The following is a 12,745-nucleotide window of genomic DNA, read 5'->3' on the forward strand; positions in this document are numbered from 1 at the left end:
CGGGGCCGGCACGGATCCCACGGACGGGGCGGACGCCAAGGCCCGGCGCCCGCGTCCGAGCCGCAGCCTCCTCGTGGGGGGACCCGCCGACCCCCGTCCCCGCCGGTGTGAAGGGCAGGGCCCCGGCTCAAGGGTCCCCCGGGGGAGCGACGAGCCTCCGGTGGCCTCGTGACACCTCAGCGCCACTTCCTGTGTGGGGGGGGGACAGGAAGAGCGTCTGTGACGGGTTAGGAGTCTGGGTTCAGTGGGCCTCGGCCCCTCGGTGCCCCACGGACCCGTCAGGATCCAGGGGTCCCTTCCGGGGCCTGGCGGCACCCAGCTCCCTGCCTGTCCAGCGGGGCCGTGTGGGAGGGGGTGATGCCCGGGTCCAGGCCGGGACTGCAGGCGGGGCTCGTGCAGGCCCGGTGGGAGGGAAGCCCCAGCAGGCCCCGTGCCGGGCCCGGGCCGGAGCTCGCGCTGTGCCCTGCAGGTCTGCTCAGTGCCGGTACTGTAGCCCGGACACCGCCACTGCCCGAGTGTGGTTTGCAGATGAGAAATCTGGCTCCCTGCGGCCTGATGAATTGGTGGCCTTGAGAATGTACTGAAGGAGGGCAGACGCCCGTCCCCCCGTGCTTCCGTGTCTGTGGAACACAGGTGGAAGTTGAGTGGCGCCTGGAGGGCGGCATGGGGTGACTGCTACTCTGGGGTGGGCAGCAGTGGTGGCCGTTCTCTGAGTATACTAAAGGCCACTGGCCACATGCTTGGCTGATAAATGCTGCACGTACAGCTCTGTAAAAATAAAGGTTAAGGGAGGAGTTGGTGCCTTTATGCCAAAGTACTGGATCTTGGCTGGACCCTAAGGGGGATTGGTCCCTGAGGTGCTGCTGTCTGCAGGGGTTAGTCTGTCCGTCGGTCCACCTGCCCTCCTGTGGAGGTGATGTGTTTAAGGTACTCTCTACAGTCTCCATCTCTGCGGAGAGGTGAGGGGCCGGCCGGCCGCTTTAGGGGTGGGTGAGTGGCTGTCACCGGGTGTCAGCTGAGGTCCAAGGGTGAACCCTCCAGTATGCTTCTGCCAGCTCCCAGTCTCCCCAGTGACAACCCTTTTGCAGAGGTCACAGTCCTCCTGGATACGTGGATCTAGTATTTGCGAGAGGGACCAGAAAGAGGAGGGACAAATAATGCCCTTTTCCTAGCGAGGACAATTACAAGTCAGCCATCTAACGGTTCAGCTGATGTTATTCCATCCAGACCTTCGGCTTTGCCGCCTGGCTTGACTCTGAGTGTCTTAGAGCCGGTCCTGTGAAAAGCCTGTTTATCCTGGCAGGGCTGCACGCAGCTGTGCCCTAGATGACGTACTGTGACCGGTGCCCAGTGGAGCAGTGGCTCTCAGCCAGGGGCTAGAAGCACCTGATGTGCCTGTCACAGAGGCGGCTCCCTTCTGTGTGGAAATGATGGCTGTGTGGGCTTGGGTTCTGGGAGGCCTTGGATATAAAGACATTTTGGTTACAAACCCTTAGAAGTTGAGACCTCCAAGTTTGTAGGAAATGAGGATGACAGATTTTAGGGTTAGGATTCTGTGATACCATTGAACATTATCTTTTCCTCTGGAGGGTGAGATTTGTCTAGGAATTGGTAAGGTACTTGTGATGCCATTGTGGATGGGGAGGGAGTGGGAAAGGACGAATTAAGAGACAAGATGTCCTCACAGGCTCGCGAGTGTTTTTCCTCTCTGTTAATTTTAGGTCAAAGATCGAGGTCCAGAAGCCACCAGGAGATTTTTTAATTGGTTTTATTGGAGCATTAACTTGGGAGCGATCCTTTCATTAGGAGGCATTGCCTATGTCCAGCAGAATGTGAGCTTTTTCTCTGGCTATCTGATCCCTACGGTCTGCGTGGCTGTGGCATTTGTGGTCTTCCTCTGTGGCCAGAGCGTCTTCATCACCAAGCCCCCAGACGGCAGCGCCTTCACAGATATGTTCAAAATCCTCACCTACTCCTGCTGCTCCCAGCGGCTGCGTGGGGGGCGCTCAGGCAGTGGGTAAGTGCTTCCTTGACCTCTGCTGCTGTGCGTGGGGTACAGCTTGCCTGTGGCATGTGCATGCTTGCTGTGCACAGGGCCCTGGGTTATGTGGTGTCTGAGTCCTCTGGAGATCAGGGTGCAGTGTGTCTCTTCCTGAGATGGAGGCGCTCACATGTCCTCGGTGCCCAGCTTCCTCCCTGCCAGTGTGGACAGGCAAGGCTGGCTTCTCCGAAGTTGCTTAGAGGACTGGACAGATAGAGCATGTACTCTGTGCATGGTGTTTTATTTTGAAGGCATTAGAGCCTTGGTGGAAATCTGAGCAGTTGTCGGCACAGCACTCCTGAGTCCAGGCACTAAGATAGGAGGACAGAAGCAGTTTTGAGACACTTCCATGGGAGCTAAACTGCCCTTTGGAGTGGTTCAGGAACAGTCTTAGTGCTGAAGGTGTGTGTCCAGGAGCCCGTCCCAGGCCAGCACAAGGTAGCAGGCAGTCAGGTGGGCCAGACAGTGGTCAGGTAGACGCTAGGCCAGATGCTGGCCTGGCCCTGCCACCTTCCTTCCCTGTGCAGTGGCGACGGGCTGGCTAGTAGGGCCTTTGGAGCTCTCCCAGCCACCTGTCTGAGGAGGTACCTAGTGGCTGAGAGGCCTAGGAATCACAGCACCCTGGTTATCTGCAGGTGTGGTTCCTGGCCTTATCTGGTCTCAGTCGCAGTCCCCACAGATGATGATGGGATTCTGGTTTTAACTGAGAAGGAGGATTGTTCACTTCTCATGCTGGACTGGAGGTGCCTGGAAGTTTCTCTCTCCACATCCTGAGAACTCCCGGGCTCCTGGAGACTGCAGCGCGGGCCGTGGGAAGGAGAGTCTGCTCTGCTCCTGTCCCTGTACCTGCAGCAGCACGGGTGCTGCAACATGGTGCCCCAACGCGGCCTCTGGAGCCGCTTCTAGTGACAAAGCTGGTCAGGAGCCTGTGAGCAGTCCTTTCGCAGAGGGCATTTTTTTTTAATCTTGACTCTTCCATGCTTTCATAGAAACTTCCTTGGCATGATACAAATAATTGATAAAACCTGTCTTAGATACATCAGGATGTTAGAACGTAGAAATACTTTCAGATGAAAGAAGGAGTAATGCCTTGGAAGTTAGAGCTCTTCTTTTTGTGCGATTATTTTCTCCTAGACCAAGCTTCTAAGGATATGTATACAGTATCCTCCCCAGCACCCAACAAGAACAGCACATCTCTTATAGTGGGACAGTGTGTGTGCTTTGTAAAAGAATAAGGCAGAATAGCGGTGGCTTGGTGAAGCAGGCCGCTGAGTTTATGCACAGGAAGCGGTGGTCATGGCTGAGTCCAGAATTGGGAGCAAGCTGGATAGTAATTGTCGCCTGGCATTTCTGGCTTTGGCGAGTAATATGCAGCCCTCCCTCCCCCAGCTTTGTGCCGCCCCCACTGCATGGTCTTCCTCACAGCCGGGAAGTGCCTGTCCGAGGGCCTCAGGCCTGTGAGCTCAGCTGGTACAGCACAGGGCTGTGAGCTCAGCTGGTACAGGACAGGGTGTCCACATGCTCTCTGGGCTGAAGCTGTCTGCTGCACTGTGCCTGGCCTCTGGATGATGGTGTTGATGCAGAGGCGTGGAGTGGGGCTGCCTAGTGGGATGGACACACATTTGTGTTTGGACTCGAAGGGGCGAGGGTGCAGTGGAGGAGCAGCTATGACCAGCAGTGTCTGGCTGACTCCCAAGCCAAGACTGCCCGAGCTAGAATCGCAGCCCCAGCTGTAGCGTTGTGACCACCCTGTGCCCTGACTTCCTCTGTGCACTGGGCCAGTAGAGCCCTTTAAAAGCACCTCAGCTTGCAGCCTGCGCTAACGCGGGAGCCCTTGTGCCCCTGCGCTGGCACATGCAGCTGCCTGCTCGGTGTTGATTCCCCATGCCTCAGCACTGCTACCCAACGTGCTGCCGGCCACACAGGCCCGTCCCTGGCTTTGTGAGCAGGCTGCTGTCCATCTCCCTCCTGGCCTCCACACATTGCTGTGGCCGGGCCCTTGGGTCACCGGGCATGGTGTCTTACTGTCCTTAGGGAGGACTGCTCAGCTTATTTGGAGTGTATAGTTGGTAACAGGATGAGTTAGAAGGGGCTCGGTATAGTCAGCTGGTTTCCTACCCCCAGACTTAATTTGTTGCCAAGTAATTGATTGTGTGGGGTAGAAGAAAACTAATTCCTCCGTTCTGTTTCCCAAAGTGAAGGCAGTGGAGTCTTTCAGCAATCTTCTAAACAAAGTCTGTTTGATTCATGTAAGATGTCGCGCGGAGGGCCGTTCACGGAGGACAAAGTGGAAGACGTGAAAGCCCTGGTCAAGATCGTGCCTGTGTTCTTGGCTTTGATTCCATACTGGACGGTGTACTTCCAAGTGAGTGCCGCAGGCAGGCCTCGCTGCCCAGGCCTCCGGGGTCCTAGCAGTTGGGGCTTTGTTAAGGGCTCCCTTGGCTGCTTTGCTGAGGAGAAGTGGGGAGTGGCTGTGCTTCCAGCTCTCCCGCCCTCGCCTCAGCGTCTCGTTTGGATAACTGCCATCTTTGCCAAACGTGATCCCCAGGGACGGTGGGGGGGAGGCAGCTGGTTGATGCGTCGTTTCGAAGCTTGAACCATTGTATGCTTCTGCTTCCTGGTATGGTGGCAGTGCACAGGGCTATACCGTGTCACGGGTGGCAATGGCGGGTGCTCAGGCGTGCAGAGTGTGGCTGCCTCTCACGTGTGTCCCGCTTTCTGTGCCCAGATGCAGACCACGTATGTCTTGCAGAGTCTTCATCTGAGGATTCCAGAAATCTCAAGTATCACCACCACCCCTCACACGGTAAGGGCCTTGGTGACTCAGAACAGACCCTCTGTCAGCCTGAGCGGTGGCACGGGATTTCACCCGTGGACAAGACCATTAATATAGCCCCTCTTCCCTTCCCTCCTCCCTCAGCCGAGAAACAAACAGTTACTCAGAAGTGTCTCCCCCCAGTTCTGGTGTCTCAGAGCTGCAGGCACTTCCCTGGGAGGTGACAGGTGGAGGGTGGCTGTCCTTCTGGGCGTTTCCCTGTGGTACGTTGCTGTCTGCCTTGCCTGCCAGGGACTAAACCGTCTCCTGTGGTGTGCTCTGCCCAGTTCCCGGCAGCCTGGCTCACCATGTTCGATGCTCTGCTCATCCTGCTGCTCATCCCGCTCAAAGACAAGCTGGTGGATCCTGTGCTGCGAAGACACGGCCTGCTGCCATCCTCCCTCAAGAGGATTGCGGTGGGCATGTTCTTCGTGATGTCCTCCGCCTTTGCTGCAGGTGAGTGGCCACGCTCTACCGCTCTGCCCAGCACGGCAGGCGTCGGTGTAGCCGGGCATCTGGAGTCTGGGTCTGCGGCTCAGAACGCTTAGTGGGCCTCCATTCCTACCTCTTCCTTGTACAGTTACTGTCCTTCTGGGGACAGATGGTTGTTTTTCTTTTAGAGCTGAAATGATAGAAGTGTTCTGAAGCGCACCTGTGCCTTTGCTGTGGAGTGTGGGCTGCTGGTGGGTGGGTGGTGAACTTGGTGCTCTGATCTCCAGCACGAGCGCTCTGCCTTAGGACTCCTAACCCCAGCTCTGCTTGAGGCTTCAGGAGGCCCCAGAATCTTTGCAAGTTTGACTTTGTATGGATTTTCCTTGGGAGTCAATTGTATCAGATTATTTTCAGCTTACCCCCTCAATTCTACCCCTCACCTCAAAACACAGTCAAAAACTGGTTCCTGAGCATTCCTCCACCAAGGGGAATTACCCTTTCAAAGTGCTGTCCAGCTTTCTTATTTCTTACATTTTGAAATAGTTTATCTTTGCCGATAAAGCTGAGGAGTTGATGGTATCTTTAGCTTGGACTTTTCCTTCATTAATATTTATAATGTTAACTTATAAATATTAATACTTGAGAATTACTGACCTGTAAACTAGCTGTGTGATAAGGAAGTTGATATTCCTGAATCGCCTACGGCAGGCTGAGGAGCTCCGCAGCAAGCTCTGGGAGAGCATCTAATATTCTCAGACAATGGGTCCTTCATCTGCTGCCAGAGAACATAGTGTAGTATTTAGCAGGCTGAAAAATGAGTCCCTAGGCATAAGAAATCTATATTCCAGCAGCTGTGATGTTTAGATGTTGAGCTCTTGCTGGTCAAATAGTTCAAATACTGGGGCTTTTCTTTATGTTCATTTCTGCTCGGAGCCGTGCATTCTGGGACCTGAGCAAGCGCGAACAGCCGGCAGTGGGCACTGGGGGGATCCCTCCTGTGGGTGTCCTTTAGGCCGGTGCTGCTGGGTTGCCTCCGCTTCTTCCCGGGTCGGCCTCTGTGCTGTTTCCTCTTCTGTGAGGCGCATCTTCTGGCTCCTTTGTTATTTCCCTCCGTTTCATGAAGGGCTGAACCACCCCTCGGGGCTCATGGGGTGTTCTTGTGGTTTCCGGGCTTGTCTGTGCAGGAACAAGTGCCCCCTGAGTGAGCTGAGAGTGCCCGGTCAGGCTGCAGTGGACCTGCCCTTTCATGTGGAGTGCGGTGGCTTTGGTGGTGACCCTTGGGTGCCTGGGGAGGCCGAGGTTGCGGTGAGGGACTGAGGAACTGGAAGCGGGGCAGTACTCAGGGCCAAAGGTGGTGTGTGCCTGCCCTCCTGAATGGGCTGGGCAGTGTGCTGACATCTGCATTGCCCTGAGCACGGCTCACCAGTGGAGCGCCAGCCACCCGCGCCCGCCGGCCTCTTCCACCTAGCAATGTCAGTGGGCTCGGGCCGAGACCTGAGACGGTGCCAGCTCCGGCCGCGTGCAGATGGGAAGGAAACGGGGCTGGGGCTGGCCAGGGCTGCGCCATGTGTCTGCGTTGAGCCCTTGCCGGCAAGGGCTGCGTCTCTGAAAGCTCTCAGATGCCACCCAGGCAACACCGCGGCCTTCTGAGGGCTGCGCAGGGCAGCAGGAGGGCGTGCTGACCGGTTAGGTGATGCTTGTCTCCTTACAGTTCGGTGTGCGGTCCAGGCTCCGGCGGCTCACGCCTGTCATCCTAGCTGCTCAGGAGGCTGAGGTCTGAGAATCACAGTTTGAAGCCAGCCCAGGCAGGAAAGTCTGTGAGACTCTCCAGTTAACCACCCCAGAAAAGCTGGGAGTGGAGCTGTGGCTCAGTGATAGTGCTAGCCTTGCAGAGAGAAGCTCAGGCCCTGAGTTTAAGCACCAGGACCACTACTCCCCCCTGCAAAAAAATTTGTATGTGTATTGGGAGTTTCGTGAAACATCATTCCAGTATGTCCCCAGGCATACTGGAACACACCACCCTCTGCTTCAGTCTCCTGTACTGGGATTGCGTTATATGGTTGTGTGTTTGGTTGGTGCGTGTGAGGCTCTGCCCTGCCACTGAGCCGTGCTCCACCTCTGCCTTGCTTTGGGTTACTGACATCGTAGATGCTTCCTAAGAAGAGGAAGCTTTGGGCCCTGGTCAGGAGCATGCTCAGTGCTGTCCCTTCTTCAGCAGGGCTGACCCGTAGGACTTAGGTGTCTGTGCTGAACCAGCCTTGCCCATTTCTGTGAAAGTGAAATCCTGTTGATAAGCTGATTTTAACCTGCTTAGGAAAGTAAGTAAAAGAGTGATGTGTGTTAATTCTATGGGGAGAGGGTGCAGGTGAGCTGTGATACACAGATTCAAGCACTCAGACTTCTTTGTGCTGGGACGTGCAGTGTTACGTAGACATGCATGGAGATCAGGCCGTGTGTGTGTGTACGTATGTGTGTGCGTTCTGTGTGGTTCTTTGTAGGGCACTTGGGTTTTGGCTCACTGTGGTAACTGCAGTCATCTGCCTTTGCTTCTGTGTGGTACTTGTGGTGGCTGTGGTCACTTCCTTCCCAGTTCCAGATCCCCTGTGTGGCCGCTTGTCACCTTCCTAGGAGCCATCCGCACCATACATGGATGTGTGAGGATGTTGTTGGTGTGGGTGTGTGAGGCTGTTGATGGTGTTGGTGTACATGTGTGAGGCTGTTGTTGGTGTGCATGTGTGGGGCTGTTGATGGTGTGTGTGTGGATGTGTGAGGCCATTGATGGTGTGGGTGTGGATGTGTGAGGCTGTTGACAGGGCTGGTGTGCATGAATGAGGCTGTTGATGGTGTTGGTGTACATGTGTGAGGCCATTGATGGTGTGGGTGTGGATGTATGAGGCTGTTGATGGTGTTGGTGTGGATGTGTGAGGCTGTTGATGGTGTTGGTGTTCATGTGTGAGGCTGTTGACGGTGTTGGTGTAGATGTGTGAGGCTGTTGACGGTGTTGGTGTGGATGTGTGAGGCTGTTGATGGTGTGTGTGTGGATGTGTGAGGCTGTTGACGGTGTTGGTGTACATGTGTGAGGCTGTTGATGGTGTGGGTGTGTGAGGCCGTTGATGGTGTGGGTGTGGATGTGTGAGGCTGTTGATGGTGTTGGTGTGCATGTATGAGGCTGTTGATGGTGTTGGTGTACATGTGTGAGGCCATTGATGGTGTGGGTGTGGATGTATGAGGCTGTTGATGGTGTTGGTGTGGATGTGTGAGGCTGTTGATGGTGTTGGTGTGCATGTGCGAGGCTGTTGATGGTGTGGATGTGTAAGGCTGTTGATGGTATGTGTGTGGATGTGTGAGGCCGTTGACGGTGTGGGTGTGGATGTGTGAGGCCGTTGACAGTGCTGGTGTACATGTGTGAGGCCGTTGATGGTGTGGGTGTGGATGTGTGAGGCTGTGGACGGGGCAGGTTAATCTTGGTCTTGAGGGGTTTGTGGGACTCGCCCCGCCGCTTCTCAGCATGTGGGGACAGCACCAGGAGCTCAGTCCCTGCCCATGTGTAGCCTGGGAATGGGTGAGCAAGCAGTGTAGGAGCTGACGAGGCAAACCCAATGGGCACCTGTGGTCCTGAAAAGGCACCTGGGACACAGAGACCAGGTGACAGGACCCGCCGCGCCTGCGGGCTGCAGCACAGGGATCTGGAAGCTTCCAACGCCTGGATCAGAATTGTCAGAGATCACTGTGGCAAACACCTGGTTGTTTAGTTTGGTGGTAAATGTTCATCATCACACGCGTGACTGACTGATTCACAAATTACAGGAATCTTGGAGAGCAAAAGGCTGGACCTTGTTAAAGAGAAAACCATCAATCAAACGATCGGCAACGTGGTCTACCACGCGGCAGACCTGCCCATCTGGTGGCAGCTTCCGCAGTACGTGCTGATCGGCATCAGCGAGATCTTTGCAAGTATCGCAGGTGAGCATTAGTGCCAGGTGTCTGGCTGAGGGGATGGAGTGGTGTCCTGGGTGTTGGACTGCGTTGGTACACAGTACCCACGTGCTTTTGTATTTTGTGGCAGGGAGATTGTGATTGGGAGGTGAATAGTAAGATGGTTGCTGGGCTGTTGTTATAGGGTCAAAAACTACTCAGAAGCATTTTCATGACAATTCATTGCCTACAATAAGTCACCAGAGAGAAAAAGAGCGCCTGGCTGTCTTCTGGCTCAGCCATGGCTCATGGATCTGATGTAAAAAGCCAATCTAATGTTACGACTGCGTCCTTGCAGACTTTGCAGTGTGGACGGGTGCGTGTAGGCACGTGGACTGGTGTCTGCTGGCAGGCCCACGTGCCTGCTGGGCGGAGCAGGGAGGTGGGGGACAGCCAGGGTGGTGGTTCATGCTTGCGGAGGAAGTGGGCTTTCGTTAGCACACGTGGCACGTCTCCCGCCTTGCTGCTGTAGGGTATGGATTTATAGACGGACCAGCTGAGATGGTTTTGAATCTATTGCTTTCAAAATAGAATCCCTAAGTCGATTTTCATGTCAGTACACATACTTTATTTTCGAGCAGGAGTTTAGTTTGTTGAACAGTCTTCAGGAGCACAAATGAGCGGGTGTTGAGCCCAGCTCAGCTGCTGCTTCCTTGAGGGTGGGTGGGCGCGCGCCGAGCTGGGTCCAGCGCTGTCTCTGTGCGGAGCCTGCGCTCGCTCTCAGGCAAGGCCTGCTCACGCAACACCTTCCTCCCTCCCTAGGGCTGGAGTTCGCCTACTCGGCTGCCCCCAAGTCCATGCAGAGCGCCATCATGGGCCTCTTCTTCTTCTTCTCTGGGGTTGGCTCCTTCGTGGGCTCGGGGCTGTTGGCTCTGGTGTCTGTCAAAGCCATCGGCTGGATGAGCAGCCACACAGACTTTGGTAAGAGCCAGCTCCTGTGCGGTGGCCAGGCTGGAGGGCTGGCCTGCGGGGCCCAGAGGGGACCAGCTCCTGTGCGGTGGCCAGGCTGGAGGGCTGGCCTGCGGGGCTGCGTGGGGCCCAGAGGGAACCCAGAGAGGACCCTGTCCCAAGGCCCCGCCACCCTTCGCCTTGGCAGTGTTGTATGAGCAGCACTTTGGGGCCTCCCCTCCCCATCTCCCCTCCATGCCCCTCCCCCTCTCCCCTCCCCTCCCCTCCCTTTCCCCTTCCCTCCCTTTCCCTCCCCTCCTAGTCACCTCTCTCCTCGCCCCTCTCTTCTGACTGGACGCCTGTGCTCCCTGTTGCTTGCCTGGAATCCCTCTGGTGTGGCCCCTCCCTCCTCGCTGTGTCCAGACCACCAGGACAGGAACTCCTAAGACCTTCAGAAGCCGGCGATGCTGGCTGCGTGCTGGACAAGTGACTGTTGGCCTTTTTCTGAGCAGTGGTGGCTGGAGAGCGCTCAGTAGGGTGCTGAGGCCAGCCCAGGGGTGGGCTCACACCTTCCCTCGCCCTCAGGTAACATCAACGGCTGCCACCTGAACTACTACTTCTTCCTTCTGGCCGCCATTCAAGGAGTCACGCTCCTGCTTTTCCTCATTGTTTCTGTGAAGTATGACCTCCAGCGATCAAGAGTGGATGGAGGGACAGCCAGCAGAAGAGTGGACGCCGGCCCTGCCAGTGGACGAGCCTGACCGCGGCCCTTGTGTGCGCCACACTGAGGAGCCCCAGGGCTCTCACGTGCTAGTGCACGAGACAGGCGTCTGGGCCGCTGCCAGGGCGCCGGGGAGGGCCTCCGGCCTCCCAGCCCTGCGTGGCACGTGAACAGTTCTCTCTCCTCGCCCAGACCTAGTGCCTTACTGTGGTCTCCTGGCAGCCCGGCCCTCCTGGAGGAGAAGTGCAGGTCTCCAAGGCTTGAAGTCTTGGGGGGGAGTATAGGTGTGTAGGTTGACACACATACTGTCACAAACCATGTGGTCTCCTTTTATAAATCAGCCAACTTGGAGTGTCCTGAGGCAGGTGGGGTCCTTGGAGAAGAAGGTGTGTCCGCTGCTGGTGGGTTGATCTCTGATAGCCATGTTCATGGCTGCCGGTCTTGCCCCTTGCCAGGTGTTTTGGGAGTGGGTTGGAGGTGTGAGTGTCTCCTGTCTCAGGAGGCTTCTTCCTTAAACTGCAGACGTGATTGGAAGAGGTAGAGGCATGCGGCAGTATTAAGTCTGTGTCCTTTTAGCTGCGGAGCCCTCCAGCGTGTCATAAGCCTTGCCCGTGTCCGTACTTTACCAGCATGCTGATGGAACCGTAGCCCGCTGGTGGTGAGGAAGCCCTGGCTAACGGAGCTCACTCTGGACAGGACGACTTCGCTGTGCGCGTGCTAGGCCTCTGAGCTCTTCTGTCTGTGGCTGTGCTTCGGTGTCATTTTGTTATTAAAGCTTCCCAGATGTGAGCTCGCACTGTCGTGTGTGTGGCTGCTCTTGCTCATCACCACACACGTCGGCTCCTGGCAGGGGTGGAGCTGGCCTCGGAGGGCAGCGGGCCGCGCACTGTGCACCGTCAGAGAACTGCCGACTGGGCGATGAACACGGACGCTCTTCAGAGGAACAATACGTGGCACAGGCCGAGGCCTCGCACTCTTCTAATGCCTGGGGCGTCACGTCACGCTCAGCTCAAATCCTCATTTGTAGGGGGTCACGATGCGCCTGGGAAAGGCCGTCAGGGTCAAGGGCAGGGGGAGTCTGATCCTGGCCGTTAACACGCGTCTCCCAGCCTTCCTTCCTTCATCCACCCACCCCACCAGGTATCCTGAGTGTCTGGTTGTTTTAGACTGGGTTGAAGCAAGGACAAAACCAGTGGACATGGTCTGAAGCTGGCGTCTCAGTGAGGAGATGGAATGGGAGGGGCCTTGGGGTCAGGACCCTGATGCGGCCACATCTCAGTCTCAGCACGCCGAAGAGGCTGCTGGTGCCCAGAGGGCACACCACCACTCCAGCAGAGAGCGGTGTAAGCAGATGCAGGTGCTGACTTTGGGAAGCCCGACAGCCTTCACTCACTCCAGAATGCTTGGGTAGAGGTCATAGGTCACAGCTAACTCCCGCACGGAGTCCAAGTCCCGTTAACTGGAGCCATGAGGTCCCACCTTTGACCAGGTGCTCTCCTGCTGTGCAGAGAGGAGGTCCTGGGGAGGTGGTGGGTGCGCCACGTGCCTCTCCTGTGGTGCTTGGACACACAGGCCAGACTTGGCAGGGCAGGGGCCTGTTTACTTCTGAGATCTGCTGTCAGGGGTATGTGAACCCAGTCCTGCAGCCAGGAGCCCCTGCTGACTGGCGGGTTCCCCGTGGAGTCCAGTGGGGTGAGGTGCATGTGGAGACAGCCTGCATCGGAGGAAACTAGTGGAGAGCAAAACACCATTGTCTAGCCCACCACGGGCTTGCGTTTCGAGGGCGTCTTACCCCTTGTTCTAAGTCCTGATGACTGACTACGAGGAGAGCGTGTGAGTTTGATTCTTCAGCAATACATAAGCAGAAAAGGCC

General features: G+C 56.3%; 1 protein-coding gene across 1 annotated transcript in view; it reads left to right on the forward strand.

Annotated features, from left to right (window-relative positions):
- Positions 1 to 11,661, forward strand: part of Slc15a4 (solute carrier family 15 (oligopeptide transporter), member 4) — a 13,222-nt gene extending 1,561 nt beyond the window's left edge. The window contains exons 2-8 of the mRNA XM_013023042.1: positions 1,722 to 2,017; positions 4,238 to 4,406; positions 4,770 to 4,847; positions 5,144 to 5,312; positions 9,096 to 9,251; positions 10,026 to 10,184; positions 10,737 to 11,661. Coding sequence (XP_012878496.1) covers positions 1,722 to 2,017; positions 4,238 to 4,406; positions 4,770 to 4,847; positions 5,144 to 5,312; positions 9,096 to 9,251; positions 10,026 to 10,184; positions 10,737 to 10,912 — 1,203 coding nt within the window. The 3' untranslated portion in view covers positions 10,913 to 11,661. The remainder of the gene's footprint in view (positions 1 to 1,721; positions 2,018 to 4,237; positions 4,407 to 4,769; positions 4,848 to 5,143; positions 5,313 to 9,095; positions 9,252 to 10,025; positions 10,185 to 10,736) is intronic.
- The last annotated feature ends 1,084 nt before the right edge of the window (positions 11,662 to 12,745 follow it).

This window comes from Dipodomys ordii, unplaced genomic scaffold, assembly GCF_000151885.1.
Source record: "Dipodomys ordii isolate 6190 unplaced genomic scaffold, Dord_2.0 Scaffold66, whole genome shotgun sequence".
Classification (NCBI taxonomy): domain Eukaryota; kingdom Metazoa; phylum Chordata; class Mammalia; order Rodentia; family Heteromyidae; genus Dipodomys; species Dipodomys ordii.